An 18,663-nucleotide genomic window follows, 5' to 3' on the forward strand; every position below is an offset into this window, starting at 1 on the left:
ATTTAAAAACCATTTTTTATATAAGCTGAAATATTTTAAAATGATATTTGAGTCTTACTGACTCCCATAGTTCAGAAACTCATACCAAATGTCTTTAACTTTCAGTGGCAAAAGGGTTATCTTATATATTCAATAATTATGTCTTCCTTTTTATCAGAATATAATTGGAGAAATCTACTACCTAAATAACATCTTGTCTAAAATGTCATATTGAGAATGATGCTCCTTTGATCAGGTAGGAACTGAAGTGGCTTTGTTATGGAGTCAATACCTACAAAGGGCTCTTAGGATAACTGCCCTGCTATCTAGTTTACAGGATCCAGCCTTATAGATGGTTAAGAACCATCAGTTCCTGACAGGCCAGGAACCTAGTTACTTTGGGGGCTTCAATAAAAGAAGAACTTACACAAATGCATAAGTACTGCAAATGAAATAAGGTGGAAAGAATTTGTTGAACTTGATTTCCTTGCCTTAGGAATGCAAATAATAGAGGCATTAAAAGTCCAATCTGAGATTCCTTGTAAAAACCTCCAAAGAGAAGTTAATTTTGTAATTATTCAAAACTATGTCTCTAGATTTTGCAAAGTATGTAAGAAAACCGAAGTGAGAGTGAAAGCGAAAGTGCAAGTCGCTCAGTTGTGTCTGACTCTTTGCAACCCCATGTCCATGGAATTCTCCAGGCCAGAATACTGGAGTGGGTAGCCTTTTCCTTCTCCAGGGGATCTTTCCAACCCAGGAATCGAACCCAGGTCTCCTGCATTGCAGGCGGATTCTTTACCAGCTGAGCCACAAGGGAAACCCAAGAGTACTGGAGTGAATAGCCTATTCCTTCTCCAGGGGATCTTCCCGACCCAGGAATCAAACCAGGGTCTCCTGCATTGCAGGTGGATTCTTTACCAACTAGAAAATCTATGTGGTAAATTAACACTTTTGCTACACATCAGTAAATAATAAAGCCATATCTAATGCGACTAGGCTTACCTTATGGTCAAGGTTAATCTTTCTTTGATATTATCATGATCACAAGGAAGAAGGAGAGAGGGAGGGAGAGAGAGAATATAAGGAAAAATTATAAAAGACTTTGAAATTTAGTGGATATTCTGGCCAGCTCATCCATCTGGATAATCTGCTTTTTTTTTTTTTTTGCCTACATCTAGGCTATTTTACAAGGTTACAAAGACAAAAATTAGCTTGTAGAAACCAATGGCAATGCAAATAATTTCTCTCTATAGAAATTGTAATTGTGATCACAGAAAAGCAGTTGATTATCACCCTATAGATATTGCAAGTTTTCCCAATTCTGTGTACATCAATAAATTTATCTCAGCAATTTTGTCAGCCTATAAATGTGCAATACTTTGCATTTTGTTTTTAAGTGGTTGTAAATATCTCATTGATTTCCTCATTAATTCATGATTTAAATAAAATTTTTGACACATCTCTATTTCATATCTGTGTAAGAGACATGATTATATCCTTTTGAAACATGACTTTTTTGAAACATAACTGAATAAAAACATAATGCTATTTTATAGAAAAAATATATATATGCCATTTTACAAAAAATTATTTATGTAATTATATACATGAAATATGTGTGTGTGTGTGTGTGTGTGTGTGTGTGCATATTAAGTTGCTTTAGTCATGTCTGTCTCTTTGCAACCCTATGGACTGTAGCCTGTCAGGCTCCTCTGTCCATGGGATTCTCCAGGCAAGAATTCTGGAGTGGGTTGCTGTGCTCTCCTCCAGGGGATCTTCCCAACCCAGGGATTGACTCCCATCTCTTATGTCTCTTGCATTGGCTGGTGGGTTCTTTACCATTAGCGCCACCTGGGAAGCCCCACGTGTGTGTGTGTGTACAAACAGCTGTTAGTCATTCAATGAATAATACTGAGTGACCGAGTGCCAAAGATCCAAAGATAGACAAGACGGACTGACTCACTGACCTCAAGGAGCCTAAGCCCTAGTGGACCTAATACTCACTCACTCAATGTTTGTCTAGCTTATGCAACCAACATCACAAAGCTTTCAGGCAGAGAGGAAAAACACGCTGACAAAAATCTCTCCAAAGTAATCCTTTCTCAATAACTAATTATTGCTTAGGAGTATAATATATCACCAAAGGGGAAAAAATTCAGAGTGAAATAACAGGTTTTATATAAAAGGGGGTAAGTAAATTGCTAGACTCATACTTGGAAGTTCTGGGTATCTCTTGTTAGAAACATTGTGCTTTTATGAAAAAGAGTTTCCACTCAAGTTCTTCCAAATCTGACTCAAGAGGTTATGTAATCCCTCTAAACTTTTGTTTTTCCATTTGTACAAAAAGATAATAATAACCATTTCATGGGATTGTCATAAAAATGGTACATGCCTGGAACACAGTAGATGCTTAAATAGGTGTTAGCTGATTTTATTAATAATATTATTTATTGATGCTCAGTTCTTGATCTGTACTCAACCAATGTTAAATGTATCTCTCCAAAGTAAATGTGAAGAATGAAATCTGTTTCAAGTTTCTCTAAAATATGGAAGACCTAAAATTATATTACTGAAGTCCTCTTAGTTATTAGGGGGAAAAAAATCTCATTGTGTACACAGAGATCTTAGGAATGAATTGGAAATTCTACCTGCAGTCCAGCATTCCAATGCTGTACTACCAGAGAAGACTACACAGGTCTCTCTTTCTCCTAGAATCTTCCTGTGCGTGAGCAACAAACTTGGAATGACTTGTGCCATTAGCACCTTATTACAAATGACAATTGGGTAATTTCTACCAGGCCAGACTATAGGATGATAAGAAAGAGGGCATTCAAGGAGAGATGGCTGGTTACTCAAAGCCCACAGTGTCGAAGGTGATCCTTAGTAGGAGATTCAAGGCCGGAGGTTTCCCAGAACCAGACTCTGCCGGCAGCCCTTTGAGCGCCTGTGTCCACCGCGGCATCACACGCCTAAACAAACAAGTGGTGGGTGTGCTCAGTAGTGGGCAGGGTATCAAGTTCACCATAACTCCAATGGTATCTCACACTTAACCTTGCCCTACAACTCAAATTAAATTCAGAAAATCACCACAGTTTCATGAATGCAGAGGGCATTTCATCTCACCACAAAACTGACTAAATAAGAGGTCACAATGCCAAAAAAGAAAAGAGATAAAAATCACAAGGCCAATAAGAAAAGTACAAGATCAAATAAACTGCCCCGCCAAAGTTGTTCTAACAGAGATCACCTGGTGCCTATTTACAAGGTAGGACTGGACTTCAAGTTATTATATTCTTAACGTATTACACCGAGAGCCTCCCACATCATATTCAATGTCAATAGCTTAGTGTTAAAAAAAACAAAGGTCACATTAATGAAGCACTTATGTCTCCAAAACTGCGTTAGGCACATTACAAGTACAATCTTAAAGCTGGGCCCACTAACCTCCCAGTAAGATTAAAATGGGTTATATTCATCTCTTTTTATAAGAGAGAATAAGTTATTTGAGAGGTTTTAAGAGTTTTAAAAATCATATTTTTTTTGCTACCTCCCTTTACAACTAGAAAAATGAACTAAATAAACAAATATGTGTATGTAGATAAAATGAATTACTTGAATCAAGTTGGACAGATGCTTCATTCATACATGTAAATATTTGCTGACCTCAAAGAACCAGATTCTCCACACACATTAAAACAGCCACATACATTGCTTGAGTGTTTTTCCAAAGCCACTAAACTGCAGCCTAAGAAGAACGGCTCTAGATAACCCTGGGACTTTTGATCTGCTGAGAAGAGTCTCCAAGTTTGGGGCCATTGTTTCCTGTCCTGGGTAAGTGAAGACCACTGGAGATCCTCTTCCACTCTCCCTGGCAAAGACAGCAGCAGCTCCTCTGAATCAAAGTCCAGCATTTAAGAGTAGCAGTTTGAAAGGGTGCTTAATGAGCAGACTGCCCAGCACAGAGCGCTATTAATACCCACGGAAGGGGAGCATGCATGCGTCACAGGTCGCCGGTGCCCAATGACAAGTCAAGCTAATCACTGCCTACAAAAGAACGCGCTCAGACCTTCACCAGAACCGTGGTCTCGCCGGAGACACACCCGGCCGGGCAAAGGTGTCCAAGAAGGTGGAGGCTGCTACCTGACTTTCTCCGTGGCTCCTCCCGTTCTCCGCCTTGAAGATGGACTTGGGTTTCCGCGACTTGAAGTTGCCCATGGTGGGGCGCAGCACGTCCAGCCGTGGGGGCTGCTCTACATGCTGCGGCTCACTGGGCGGCGGCGCGGGCTCCTCTAGCGGAGGCCTGGCGTCGGGGTAATTCTCTTTATTGTCTTCATCTCTAGAATAGGAAAGACTCGGTTAGAAAGCACCGAAGAGTCTAATAACCCGCCCTGGGAAAGAGGCTGGCGATACCCACTGCTGTTCATTTACATGGTACTCGGCAAACTTTCCAGTGTAGACTGTTTCAAAGGGACTGAACGTCACTTTTTAGAACACGCCACACTCCCTTCCAGTCTTTGCTAGTGGGTACATTTTCCATAGCTGCAGCTTTGTACCTGCTATTATATTCGCTTCCCTTTTTCACTTCAATATGGTTTCACATATGTCATATTTTTCTTTCACAATAATAATGTGAGATATCCCGGTTAGCTATGATCACCCCAACTTTATAGATTAAGACTCTAAACCTCTCTGATTAAATAAGGTGCCAAACTGAAGGGCTAATTCACTCAGACCTGGAGTGGGCCCTCAGTCTCTCACGCATGAGTCCTTGGCTCAGGGTGTTGATGGGTTGCTCCTCCCTGGCAAGTCTTCAGTCATCTTACAACTTTCAGAGGCATTTAAAAGTTTAACTAGAGGGGCTTCCCTGGTGGTCCAGTGGTTGAGAGTCTGCCTTGCAGGGCAGGGGACACAGGTCTGATTTCTCGTCAGAGAACTAGGATCCCATATGTGGCAGAGCAACTAAGCTCTGAGCTGCAACTACTGAGGCCAGGCAGTTGGGGCCCACACACCACAACTGGAGACTCTGTGTGCTACAGCTGAAGATCCCACACGCCACAACTAAGGCCTGATGCTGCCTGATTAATTAGTTCATTAAAGATAAATTATAAAAAAGTTTAACTAGAATCTATTTTAATAAGATACGTACAACCTCAATAGAATATAAGACAAGGGCCAAATTTCACCCAACCAAGCCACCTATTTAAACAGCACTTTCAATGCAAAGCCAAAGACCCCAGTGTCTTGGTTCTGTTGGTGTGGAATGGCTGGAGAAGACTGACTGGGCTGGCATTACCTGCGCATACTCGGTATTAGGAGAGCACTCTTCATGTTCACCCATCAATCAAATTCAATACAACATCATCCAGCCATTTCACTTTCCTCAAACACAGTGATGTAATAACACTATTAAGTCATTTGTCCCTGTTAAATCTAGATGTATTTTAGAATTCAGCAACTACCACAGCCAAATGGAGCATTCCCCTTACATCGGCAGTCCCCAACCTTTTTGGCACCAGGAACCAGTTTTGTGGAAAACCATTTTTCCATGGACAAGGTGAGGGGATGGCTCACGCAGTGCTGTGAGCAATGGAGAGCTAGGGAACTGAGCAGCAGACGAAGCTTCATGCTTGCTCACTCACCTCCTGCTGTGTGGCCTGGGTTCCTAACAGGCCAGGAACCCAGTCTGTGGCCCAGAGGTTTGGGGACTCCTGCTTTATATGGGTTCATTGTCCTGAACCCACTGGCAGCCATTTGTTATGGGTCATGTGATTCTGTAGGACTGGCCACTTCCCCCTGGGGGTGTTTTCCCCTCTTGTTCACTGACCAGAAACAGCCATAAAAAGAGATTTTGGCAAGGTCAGCTAGGAAACACTTCCATGAGTGTTTCCTCACCTCATGGAAGTGTTTCCTCATGGCTCAAGAATATGTTGAGCCAAGAGAAAAGACCAGCAAATGAAAGATTTCTATGCCCTCTGCTCAGGATGTCTTTTTACAAATAAAAGATTAAACTAATTAAAATGCTACCAGCAGGATGAGCTGTCCAGCTAGTCCCTGGGAGAAGAGCAAAGAAAACATGGGGGTGGGAGGTCTGGAACATGGCCAGGGTGTATGCAGTTGGGCAAGATGTGGAAATAAAATTATGTGAAAGAGTTAAACTTAAGCTTCAGGACAAACTTAGTATCAGGTTAAGGAAAATCCAACAGGTGAAATAATTTTTCATGTTAGGTCAGTTCAGTTGTGTCCAACTCTTTGCAACTCCTGCCAGTAACACTGGTTACTATTTTCCCTTGAGATCATTTACAATTAAAAAAAATTCTAAGTCACTAATAGGTTTGGAAACCAGTATCAAACTATGAAGTTGAAATAAATGTCTCTAGTTCATTTGAAATACCTGTCTCTCCCTAGAGACAAATACTACACATCTACATACTCTATGTTCTTGGGTAAGCAACAAAAGAAGGAAGAGCAGCTTTTGCCATAACCTAAATGTTTCTTAAAGAGATGGGAATACCAGACCACCTGACCTGCCTCCTGAGAAATCTGCATGCAGGTCAAAAAGCAACAGTTAGAATTGTATATGAAACAACAAACTGGTTCCAAATTGGGAAAGGAGCACATCAAGGCTGTATTGTCAGGCTGCTTATTTAACGTATATGCAGAGTACATTATGAGAAATGCTGGGCTGGATGAAACACAAACTGGAATCAAGATCACCAGGAGAAATATCAATAACCTCAGAGATGCAGATAACACCACCCTTATGGCAGAAAGTGAAGAACTAAAGAGCCTCTTGAGGAAAGTGAAAGAGGAGAATGACAAAGTTGGCTTAAAACTCAACATTCAGAAAACTAAGATCATGGCATCCAGTCCCATCACTTCATGGCAAATAGACGGGGAAACAGTGGCAGACTTTATTTTTTCTGGGCTCCAAAATCACTGCAGATGGTGACTGCAACCTTGAAATTAAAAGAAGCTTGCCCCCTGGAAGAAAACCTATGACCAACCTAGACAGCATATTAAAAAGCAGAGACATTACTTTGCCAACAAAGGTCTGTCTAGTCAAAGCTATCGTTTTTCCATAGTCATGTATGGATGTGAGAGTTGGACTACAAAGAAAGCTGAATGCCGAAGAATTGATGCTTTTGAACTGTGGTGTTGGAGAAGACTCTTGAGAGTTCCCTGGACTGCAAGGAGATCCAACCAGTCCATTCTAAAGGAAATCAGCCCTGAATATTCATTCCAATACTTTGGCCACCTGATGCAAAGAACCAACTCATTGGAAAAGCCCCTGATGCTGGGAAAGACTGAAGGCAGGAGGAGAAGGGGATGACAGAGGATGAGATGGTTGGATGGCATCACCAACTGGATGGACATGAGTTTGAGCAAGCTCCAGGAGTTGGTGATGCACAGGGAAGCCTGACATGCTGCAATCCGTGGGGTTGCAAAGAGTTGGACATGACTGAGCTGAACTGAAATGTTCCTCATTCAAGGAGAATTATAGAACACTCAAGAATAAGAAAAAAGTGACTTTTCAAATTTAAAATGACTGTTTTGATAGACTGTTTCCTAAAAATAAAACCTGAATTTTGTTTTTATGTCATATTTTCAAGGCACCCAAAAGATGTAAAGGTCATTCTTGACTTGAAGACCAAGGAAGGTGGGGGGCAGGGGGAAGCACTTTCTATTATACAAATGTAAAACATAAATACAAAAGTCATCTTTATGAATACACTTCCAAACTATTACTGGTTCCTCAGAATCCCCAAAACAGAGTACAGGTAATGTAATTTGTGTCACTTCTTATTGCAGTCAGCCATAACTGAGAATGAACATGGTGTTCTAAAAAGAACAAGAGTCCAAAAGATCCTCCCACTTGTTAGAAATGCATCCTGAGCCACATCACCTCACCTCTATGCCCTTCATCCATAAGACACTATGCATCTCCAGTACAGGAGTAGTACAGTCTCTGTGAAATGCCTACCAAAGAAAGTCGGCTCCAGACCACAATCCAATAAATGGGGGCTATTGTTACTCTCACATGGGGCCTTAGGTGAGTAGCTGTTTGCGCAGAAAAAACTGAAGGCTATTTTTAGTCTTTCCAATGCCTCCAGGATAAATTCCAAACTCCTTTGCAGGGTACTTAAAACTTTTGTAATCAGGTCTTTGTTTATCTCTGGAACTTTATTTCTTACCACTCCCGGCCTCCTCAGCTCTCAGGGTTCCTGCCATCCTGAACTGCTTGCTTCAACTTGAATTCTCTCTGCTCTCTGTTGGCTAGCCAGTAATTTGTTCCCTCTGCTTGGTAGCATCATAGTTTTGGGCCTTATATTCCACCAAAAAAAAAAAAAGGAGTCACGTGCCACATGTAATTTTCTTCAGGAATCCATCCCAGAAACCTCACTGGGCTATTTGGTCCCTCTAAGTGAGTCTTCTGTTTCCCTGTAGAAAAATAGCACTTAATGCACTGTAGCATCATCATCTACATTCTTATCTATCTCCTCCAGTGCACTGAACCCCTGGGAGCAGAGACTGATTTGTATTTCTACATCCCATATCTGTCTCCACTGGTTTCTGATGCACACAAAAAAGTATGAAACAAAGGCCTTCAACAAATATTCCTTATCCAACAAGTGGACTTTTGTGTCACATATACCAGAGTCCAAATTCTGCCTCATCACAGCTGTGTTAATTCTGGATGAGCTATAATCCCTCTGAGTCTTGGTTTTTCCACCTCGATGAGGAAGGAAACAATAGCTTCCTTTTGGCTGTTAATATTAAATAATGAAATGTATGTGAAAGTGCTTGAACACAGCAAACTTGGAAGAAAAATGGTTAACGTTAAGATTTTGCCATCATACGATGAACTCCCTGATGACCAAGACTGCCATGTTTGGTGAATAATTCTAGAACCTCTTCCTTAAAGTCTATGATGGGAACATTTAAATGCACTAATCAATGTTTAATTCAATAGGCATTTACTGAGCATTCTCCATAGAAAAGATACTGTCCTGAGTGCTAAGGGGGTATCCAAAAGTGAACAAAACTTCCTTCAAGAGCTGATAATCTATTAGAAGAAATAGGACATGAGAACAAATCATTAGAATTCAAAGAGAGTTAAGACACCAGACCAGATGGTTTCTGTCCTTCATAATTAAAAACCAGGCAATGGTGGGTCCTACCTGAGACTGGAGCAATCAGTCTGATCTTCATGCAGAGAGACTGCGTCTTCGTCACACCTGAAGAGAAAAAATAAAACCACATCAGATCCAACTGTCTGCTGAAGCAGAGAAGCAATATTCTAGAATTATTTGAAGATTAGCACAGGAAACTAAAGAAAGGAACAATCTTTACCACTCTCACCCAAACCTGTGTCGATTCCTCAGATGTCTACCAGGTAATAATACCAATGTTGTCATATCACGTGAGCTTAAATGCTTAGAACCAGAGGTAACACTCCTTTTTCATGCACTGCTCTGTATCACCTCAACTAACAAGACCTTAGCAACCTAAGTGTTCACAGCCCTTGAGGGAACATCTGACACCAAGACTGGTAGACTGTTGTTGGCTCAAGAGGGACGCAGCTACATGCCTCCTTGCATTTCTTCTGCCTCCAGCAGTCCCAAACCATACCACCTGCCATCTGGCTTGCTCCACTGGACTCCAGACTTTCCTGACCTCCTTCCTTTTCACAAAACTTATGAAATAACCTTATGAAAAATTCTTGGCTTTTCCATACTGAAAAATCTCCCGAGCTCTAAACCGCCTAAGGGCATCTTGAGGAGGACCGCAGTCTCACCCCAGGGTATGAGGGAGCCTTTGTTCCTGTTCTCAGCCTTCCCTACCCCATCCCACCCAACCTCACCCCACCCTGCTCCAACCTGGAATGCTTTTTCTATCTTCAACTCCTACTCAGCCTTCACTGCTCAAGCCTTACAAGCTCTGTGAACTTTCCTTGCCAAGTTCATCCACATGCCATGTTCCCACTTTAACCTTAGCACATAAATGCTTACTTTTCATTCTGAGGTTTTAGTCACCATCTAGTTCTTGCCTAGTGCTGCTATGTAGTTTCTTTGTACCTCTGAGATCTTTTTAATCAGTTGTTAATTCCATGAAAAGAAACAACCATCATGTCTTTTTCTAGATATACTGCCACAGTGCCCACAATGCTACCCCAGAGTAGATACTTCATAAATATTTGAACCAAATCACTAACCTGGGCCCCTCGGCAAGTCTGTTCCCTGAAATAAGTGTGTGTGCCTAGTCGCTCAATCATGTTCGACTCTTTGCGACCCCAGGGACTGTAGCCTGCCAGGCGCCTTCCTCCAGGCAAGAATTCTGGAGTGGGTGGCCATTACCTTCTCCAGGGAATCTTCCTGACTCAGGGATCAATCCCAAGTGTCCTGCTTTGCAGGTGGATTCTTTACTGTCTGAGCCACCAGGAAGGGCCTGAAATAAATGGGCAAGCATTTCTGAGCACTGACTGCTTCCAAATACTGCCTTAGGCACTGGAGCTGTGCTTCTCAAATTTTTTGGGATTCAGGACTGACCAGTTGGTTTTCTATTTCCAATCCACCGTGGAGAAATAATTTGGTAAAAATGTCACAAGAATGTCAAATTTTTATTAAGGTTATTAAAAGCATACTCCCTATTTCTGTATTGTTCTTATCTTAGACTAGTTAGAATTTGTGAACCCACACTTTGAGCAGCACTACCTTTTCTTTTTTTAGTATAATTGCTTTATAATGTTGTGTTAGTTTCTGCTGCACAACTGAGTGAATCAGCTGTGTGCATATACCCCTCCTCCCCGAGCCTCCCTCCCGCTCACCTCACAATCCCACACCTCTATGTCATCATGAAATGGTATGTGGTCCTTTCCCCCTCCCCTCACCATGTCTTCTGCCTGCCTTGTGCCTGTAAAAAACCTTAATCAAAGAATAAGTTTAATCAGAGAAGTGAGAAATGCTGAAACAAAGGAAAACAGTCTAAGGAGACTAAATAATAATAAGGTAGTCATTAAGCATAGGCAAGGACCTTTAGTTCTCTCTCAAGGGCTGTACCTAATATTCTGAGCCATACCCTGTGAGCTGTCTTATAGATCAAAACCCCAGGTGGAGGAGTTAACTACATGATGACCAGACTGTACCCAGGACTTCAGCTGCCACAATTCTGAGAACTGACCACAAAGAAATGGGAATAAGGGCACCCCGGAACTGAAGATTGCTGCTGTTGCTGCTGCTAAGTCGCTTCAGTCATGTCCAACTCTGTGCGACCCCATGGACTGCAGCCTACCAGGCTCCTCCATCCATGGGATTTTCCAGGCAAGAGTACTGGAGTGGGGTGCCATCGCCTTCTCCAAACTGAAGATTAACTGTACCTAAAACAACCAAAACTGAAACCATTTGTTTTAAGGATCCTCCCTGTTTCTCCCCTGATTGGCACTGGCTGCCAACTTACGCCTTTCTTGGTGGAATGGAAATTTGCATTTGGAATGAGCTGAGGAGCTCCAAAACCAGGTAAGTCCACCAGTGTGCACACAGGCAACATTCCCATTTGTGAGTGCTTGCCAATTGGTTCTGACTGCTGTGAGGACTGTTTGTGAGCACTAGTACTATTTGGACATTCTTGCCAGTTGGTTCTGATGTGTGCCTGATGTTGAGAACTGTTTGGGACATGAGGTGCTATTTGGGCATTTTGCCAGTTGGTTCTGACATATGTCTGATGTTGAGGACCGTTTGTGAGCACCGAGTGTCATTTGGGCATTTTGCCCATCTGACTACCATTGAGGACCATTTGTTTTGGGACTCCATAAAGTGTTTGTTTGGGACTCTGTACTGGTCACCTTCAGAGAGGTTTATGATGGATCTGTTGTTTGGTGTGTGAGTGTATATTTCATTTGTGTTGATTGGTATTCTTGTTGCCTTATACAAAATGGGAATTTCAGGTTCAATTCATTAAGAAAAATTTTAGTTGTGAATTTATGACTAAAAAAGAAAGATGATTTTTTTGGACAATATATGGCTACAGTATTCTTCAGAATCTGAAGAAGAGTGATTAAGATGAAAGCCCTGAAATTCACAAAACTGGTTCTTTTTGCATATGCAGTTAGGGAAAGCTAACTTGATAAAGATCCTGAAAAAACAAAAATACGCCTGAGAAAAAGTTTGAGTGACATTTATCATGTCCTTGAAACACAAACACAGTCCACTTTGCCTGGATCTTCAGCCTTGGGTTAACTATACAAAGGGGAAAAAAGGCTTAAAACTGAATGTATAATTTGGCTATTCTGGCTATGCTCCATAAACTGATTACCTACTTTTGTATTCTTGTAAGACCAAGAGGGAAACTAAAGATGTTTGGGTTTATTAAACATATGTGTTGTATTACTGAAGAAAAATTATGCTATTAAAAAGTATATATTTTTTTGAAGTATGAAGAATGTTCTTAAGTTTGCAATCAGAAAATGCTGATGTAACATTTCAACCACTTGTTTCTTGGTTTTGTTAAAACTTTCAAGGGTTAAAAATTGTAACTGCTGTTAAGGACTCTTGGTGAGTCCTCATATGTAAAAATGATAAGTGAAATATTTTGATTTGTAAAGCAAGTAGGATATATGTTGTCAAAAAAGAGAATGTATAAAGAATGGAGATATTTTTGTTGAGGAAAAATGGTGATAATTATTTTTTCCTATGGTTGTTTGTTTCTGTATGAAGAAATAAAGCACAAATTTGTCTGGATCTAGAAAGTGACAAAAAGTTTGTGAAAAAGGAATTTTGAAAAAAAAAAAATGTGTATGTTGTCAGGATTAAGATTAGACTGATTTTAACTAGGTAAATGAATTTTGTTACTAACAGTAAACTAATGCAAAGTTGGGTTTTCTGTCAAAAAAGAAAAAGTTCTTCTAGAATATTCGACTGATTTTGGTAACACAGACTTCTAATGGAAAGTAATTGTTTTATTTCTAATCATACTTTTAACCCCAATGTTCAGGATGGAAAATTCTTCAATAAGTTGTCAGCAAGTGTAGCTGCTCATGATGTTTAGCCCTGCTGACTTTAAGTGTACTGCTTAAAGCATGTGTACAATGTCTGTCTGACAATTGGGTATGAATGATAAAATGTATGGCCTATAGAGCATTTCCCTGTTAACCTCTGAGCCTGTTCATGACATCTGATTAGCTTTCCCCCCGAAGTGGACAACTAGGCAAACATATAAATAAAAAAGAAACCAAGCATTGAGGGACATGGATGTACCCAGAGCATGCAAATGAACCACTCTGGCAACTTTGGATCAATTTCCTTGCTTTTCCTTTTTTTTTAATTTTTGAAGTCTCAATAACCCACTCTTTCCATCTCATGGAAAACAATAATTCCTAAATGCTGTCTTGTTCTCCACTATTTGACGCATCTGCTTTAATAGATCATCTGAACTTTGTAATGGGAATTAAAATGTTTTCCAATAAACGCAACCTAGCTAAGTAGAAAAATTAATGAAGAAGAAAAATCTAGAATTGTTGCTTCCAAAGAACTAGGGTTCAAACAGAGGTTCAACCTTCGAGCTCAACAATACCTATTGTTTAAGAATTTGGCAAGAACTTTTTTTTTTCATCCCCCTGTTAATCTTTCTCCTCAAAGCACAATTAGTTAAAAATGGAAACTCAGCACCAGAACATACAAAGTTGCAGATGCTTTCTGAAGTAGGAGGCTAGACCTAATTAGCTAATCAGATTTTAAGGACTACGGAACAACTCCAGCCATCGCCCAAGAAAACACAATTTCTAGCTTGCAGATATGGCAATGAGATAGATCTTTCTATGGCTTCCAGGGCACACATACATAAGCTCTTTAAGTTCAATTGGATTTTCCATTGCTTCTGTGAAGATCATCAAGTTCTATTCAATTAACATCTTCTTTCTGATTGTTCTACTGAGTCCTTGCCCCGGAGCCCCCTGCAAATGCACAATACTGGCTGGATTATAAAACTAGATTTCACAGTGGGAACCCATACCCAGATATCCCCACTCTGGGGGGGGGGTAATCAACTCAGAGCAAGTGCCCAACTGGTCCTGGGCATGAGATTCTCTTCCTACACATTATTCTGATAAAAGAATTTAAAGACCAATCTCTTTAATGATCTTTGTAAATAGTAAACTGACCATCTTCTAGTACAATGTTTTTCAAACTATAAATTGTGACCTATTATACGGGGTTAACAATTACAGGGTCCTGAAATTAGACAGCAGCTATCAGTATTTTGTTTTTATTATTGGTAGAGAAACAGAATAGAAAAAAAAAAAAAATGTCAGTATAGTGAGGGCTAAGTGTTATTCTGAAGGAGATCAGGCCCTGGGATTTCTTTGGAGGGAATGATGCTAAAGCTGAAACTCCAGTACTTTGGCCACCTCATGCGAAGAGTTGACTCATTGGAAAAGACTCTGATGCTGGGAGGGATTGGGGGCAGGAGGAGAAGGGGACGACAGAGGATGAGATGGCTGGATGGCATCACTGACTCGATGGACGTGAGTCTGAGTGAACTCCGGGAGTTGATGATGGACAGGGAGGCCTGGTGTGCTGCGATTCATGGGGTCGCAAAGAGTCAGACACAACTGTGCGACTGAACTGAACTGAACTGAAGTGTTATTTCAACGAAACTTGTTCAAATAAATCATGTATGTATGTGTGTGCTGGACTGCAATATAAAATGTTTTTCTTAGTGCTGTTCACAGTAAAAATGTAAAGACACCTCTATCGAATGATTTCCTTTGAGGTTCTCATCAACTAGATTCTAAGTCCACGAGTTTTTAATTTGCGGTTGCCCAGATAACACATGAATAATTTGTCCTTGCCATCATTTTCCTGTGAGTGCTCGAGGTCGTTAGTTATCTCTCTACTTGAACTTTTGCTTTCTCTATCAACCACAAACAAGAAAAAGTTAAAAGGTACTTTGCATCATCTTCCCTTTCATATGATCTCAGTTAAGCCTGACAATGGTGTGGGGTAAGCATTACCTTCACCCAGCGGCTAAGGGATTTCCCAGGACTCCAGAGCGTAAAGCGGTGATGCCTGCGGGGCTTCTGCTCCACACTAAGCCCACCGAATAGTCTCTTCAGTCTATGTTCCCAGAGGCTCACGAGAGGGAGAAAGACTTGTTTTTTAGAATAATGGTGGAGAAAGAAATACCCATAAGTCTCTTTTCTGACTTGGGGTAAATAAGTACAGAGGTCTCAGACTGGTGATGAGTAAAATGTAGCTGTACTCAAAAGGGGACTGCCATTCCCTGCAGTACCGTGTTCCTTGAAGGCACAGTCGCAGAGGTACAGCCTGCAATCCTGTGGGATTTCTCAAAGTGTGCCCCCAGAACCATTTGCGTTGGCACCACCTGGAGTGTCTGAGTAAGATGGCAAGCTGCTCTATATTCAATTTCCTGGGATCAACCATAATAGAAAAGAATATAAAAAAGAATGTATATACTTGTGTAACTGAGTCACTTCGCTGTACAGCAGAAATTAACACAACAGTGTAAATCAACTATACTTCAATTTTTGAAATAAATTAATTTTAAAAAATGGAAAAAGCCCAACTAAATTGACTCTCTGAGGGTAGGGCCAAGGAATGTGAGTTTTCAAACTAGATTGCTTCCCCCCCACATAACCAGTATGCTTCTGAAATGTTCAATGCTGACCTAAAGGTTTACAAAACCCAGACCAGCATTTGGCTGACTCCAACACGATCACCCACCTCTAGGTTTCCACTTGAGAATAAAGCCTGGGAACTCTGGATTTTTCACAAGCCCCTAACCCCTTCCCCAAATGATACTGACAGTCCTTTGGTTTTGAGAATTACTGCTTTGGATGATAACTAATTTGCCACAGAATTCATTGCTGGGTATGCTTCATTTCAAGTAACGAGTTAGCCAGGGCAACAGAGGAAATGACCGCGGAAAAATAACAGATGAGAGGGTACACAGATAGAGAACACAAGGCCAAGGCCATTCTGATCTTGGAAGAATCTGGGTAGGAAAAAGAAACTGAATTGCGCCACATTTGCACAGACAGGGACAGGCAAGGCATGGGAAAAATTAAGAAGAGAATAAAATGTGTCCTTGAGTCCCTCCCAATTTGACTCCCTTTGACCCTTAAAAGACCCCCAGCTGGCCAAGCAGAACCCTGTTAGGTTAGACTACCTGATAACATAATTTATATTAAAATATTAATGACAATTTGAATCCACCTCCCAGGGACACAGACTTTTTAAATTTCCATTTTAATAAGGGTCACCACCAGAGTTCTTCATCCAAAAAAAAACCAAAAACCACTCTAGGTAGAATTTCAGGCAGTAGAAAAGATAAGTATGTGTGGGTGGGTAGGAGAAAGTAGGAGTAGGGTGGAGATAGGAGAAAGGCGACGTTTTCTTTGATTCAAAACATAGAATAGAGGCAACTGCTGTACGCCAAGACCTGAACATTTATGAATCACCTGCTACTTCTCTGTCTCAGTATAGTACATTCTGGTCCTGCTGGCTTTGGGGTCATGCCTAAAGAACCAAGGAAAACTGAGGGGAGGAGAAAATACTATATTAGACAATGACTAGTTATAAATGGCCCTAGACTGGACTGTTACACCTACGAAGGCTTGGTATGCTTCAAATATGCCCCTCATAGATTAGTCAGATGGCATCCCAATTGTCAGTGCCTTTTAAAATAAATCTCTGTCACTTCTCTGAAAACAACAACAAGGTCTTATGCAATCAGAACTCCTTGGGGACTGTCCAAAGACAAGGTACCAGACTTTCCCCAGCATTTAACTAAAACCATTTTTAAAACAATGTCCATGTGAAATCTAAAACTAAGGAACTCCATTTTGAAGCTGCTATGCCTGTGGCTGACTTTGGGGATTCAGCTATACCAGGTCCTGAGAGTCAGACCCAGGAAGCATGTGGTGCCGTATGCATAGCAAAAGGAAGAAAGCAATACCCGTGTACCCAAACCAGCGAGTCACAGCCTCATCTCTGGCCTGTGCCTCTCCCCACTCTAAGGCTTTTAGAAAAGCAAAGTTATAGCACTGTTACCAAGCAAGTTCATTAATAGGATGAAGGTTTCAATGAGTGTTTTATACTGGATCTTCTAAAATTAACCCTGGATCTTTTTCTTTTTTTAAGTAACTCCACTTAAGACAGCCCAAAGCTCAACTCTGAGAGAGTAGCATCCAGAGAAACAAAAGAATGTAAAAATCAAGAGGGCCTGGGAAGCCCTGTAGTCCTCCATTACCAAGTCATTGATACAGTGACTTGAACCTCACATCATTTATTTGCCTGTTAGGGAACTTTAGCAAATAGTTCCCAAGCTACTGGGACTTCTGTATCAAAGTTGCAGCATTTTTTAATGTAGTTGAGCATATAACCATATACACCTCTTTTTCCTGAAAAACTATTTAGAGTAACTTCTATCATAAGGTCCCAGAAGTAAACACCGTGAGTTAGCCTAGAGAAAGACTGCTAAATAAAGCATAGATATTTCATACATATATGTATATATGTAAGTTACATGTCAGTTACATATAGTATTAGCATAATACACTACCTATTAATTTTTAACATATATATATAATACAGTATTAGAAAAACACTAAGGAAAGGATGACAAGAATTAAAAGCATAAACTCTAAATATCTAATAAAAAATACCATGCATGCTGGTCTTGAGTGAAATATTTACACTCCTTCATTCCACTTTTGAATGGTATTAGTTGTCCCAATCAAAAGCTTTAGCCATAGGAGTAGATAACACAGTCCTATGATAGCCAGAACTCTGAGGGCAGAAGACAAAATTGACAAAGGGCATGCAAGAAAAGTTTACTGTCTTAAAAGTCTGTACAAAGGAAAGGGTGAGGCTAAGTTTAGCCTATTTATCACATGCTGGAATTCAACTCGAGTCATTTCACATCCATCTCCTACTTGCTGTAAATGTACACAGCGTGCTCATGAAAACAGACACCAGTGTTGGCAAAACACAACAAAGCTTCCTTGCTGACATGTCAACGAGATTTATTTTTCAAAAATCTGAACTCCAAGAACACAAATCTGGGAGCACTGTGCTCCCTTAAGCCATCAGTTTGCTTTAATAGCTCTCGCATAGTTGCTAAAAGGCTGGTTTCAACCTGTAAAGATTTCTGGGCCCCATCAGCCCCCACTTCTCCCGGTCTTCACGGCCCCAGATTACAGGAGACAATGCATCTAGTACCCAGAGCAGCTGGGGACGGGGGAGGATACCTTCACGTTAGTTGCTTCCTGAGAAAGGCATGCAAATCTTATTGTATTGACAAGAATCACTTACTCTGTTACAGCGGTGCTGCTGAAGGAATTATCCTGAAGGCTGAAACAGAAACAAGAAAACATCAGCCAAGTCCGGCCGGGGAGCCGTCTCCCTGGTTGCTCTCCGGGAGTTAGAGCACACACACAAACATGGCATTGCAAGGCAAGTCTCAGGGCTCGCCCGGCACGCTCTCTCTACCTTGGGCTGCTGTCTGCACATGCTCGTAACGACACCCCCAGCAGGGGCCCAGCCGCACGGGCGAACCACAAAGCCCGGCAGCCCTCGAGGCTGCGGGGACAGAGCTGGGCGGGGCGCGGCAGCCAGCCGCACCCGGGACCCCCGCGAGGAGCACCTGGAGCGGTACTCCGGGACCTCAATC

General features: G+C 41.2%; 1 protein-coding gene across 7 annotated transcripts in view; it reads right to left on the reverse strand.

Annotated features, from left to right (window-relative positions):
- Positions 1-18,663, reverse strand: part of FAM13C (family with sequence similarity 13 member C) — a 154,666-nt gene that overhangs the window by 135,521 nt on the left and 482 nt on the right. For 3 of the 7 annotated variants that reach the window (XM_055589569.1, XM_055589576.1, XM_055589590.1), the window contains exons 2-4: positions 18,306-18,344; positions 9,159-9,215; positions 4,120-4,315 (exon numbers count right to left, since the gene is read on the reverse strand). In XM_055589569.1, coding sequence (XP_055445544.1) covers positions 4,120-4,194 — 75 coding nt within the window. In that variant the 5' untranslated portion in view covers positions 4,195-4,315; positions 9,159-9,215; positions 18,306-18,344. Of the gene's footprint in view, positions 1-4,119; positions 4,316-9,158; positions 9,216-17,656; positions 17,790-18,305; positions 18,368-18,482; positions 18,656-18,663 lie in introns of those variants that run through there. The other 4 variants (XM_055589557.1, XM_055589555.1, XM_055589583.1 and 1 more) reach the window with 3 other exon arrangements.

Source organism: Bubalus kerabau, chromosome 1 (assembly GCF_029407905.1).
Source record: "Bubalus kerabau isolate K-KA32 ecotype Philippines breed swamp buffalo chromosome 1, PCC_UOA_SB_1v2, whole genome shotgun sequence".
Classification (NCBI taxonomy): domain Eukaryota; kingdom Metazoa; phylum Chordata; class Mammalia; order Artiodactyla; family Bovidae; genus Bubalus; species Bubalus kerabau.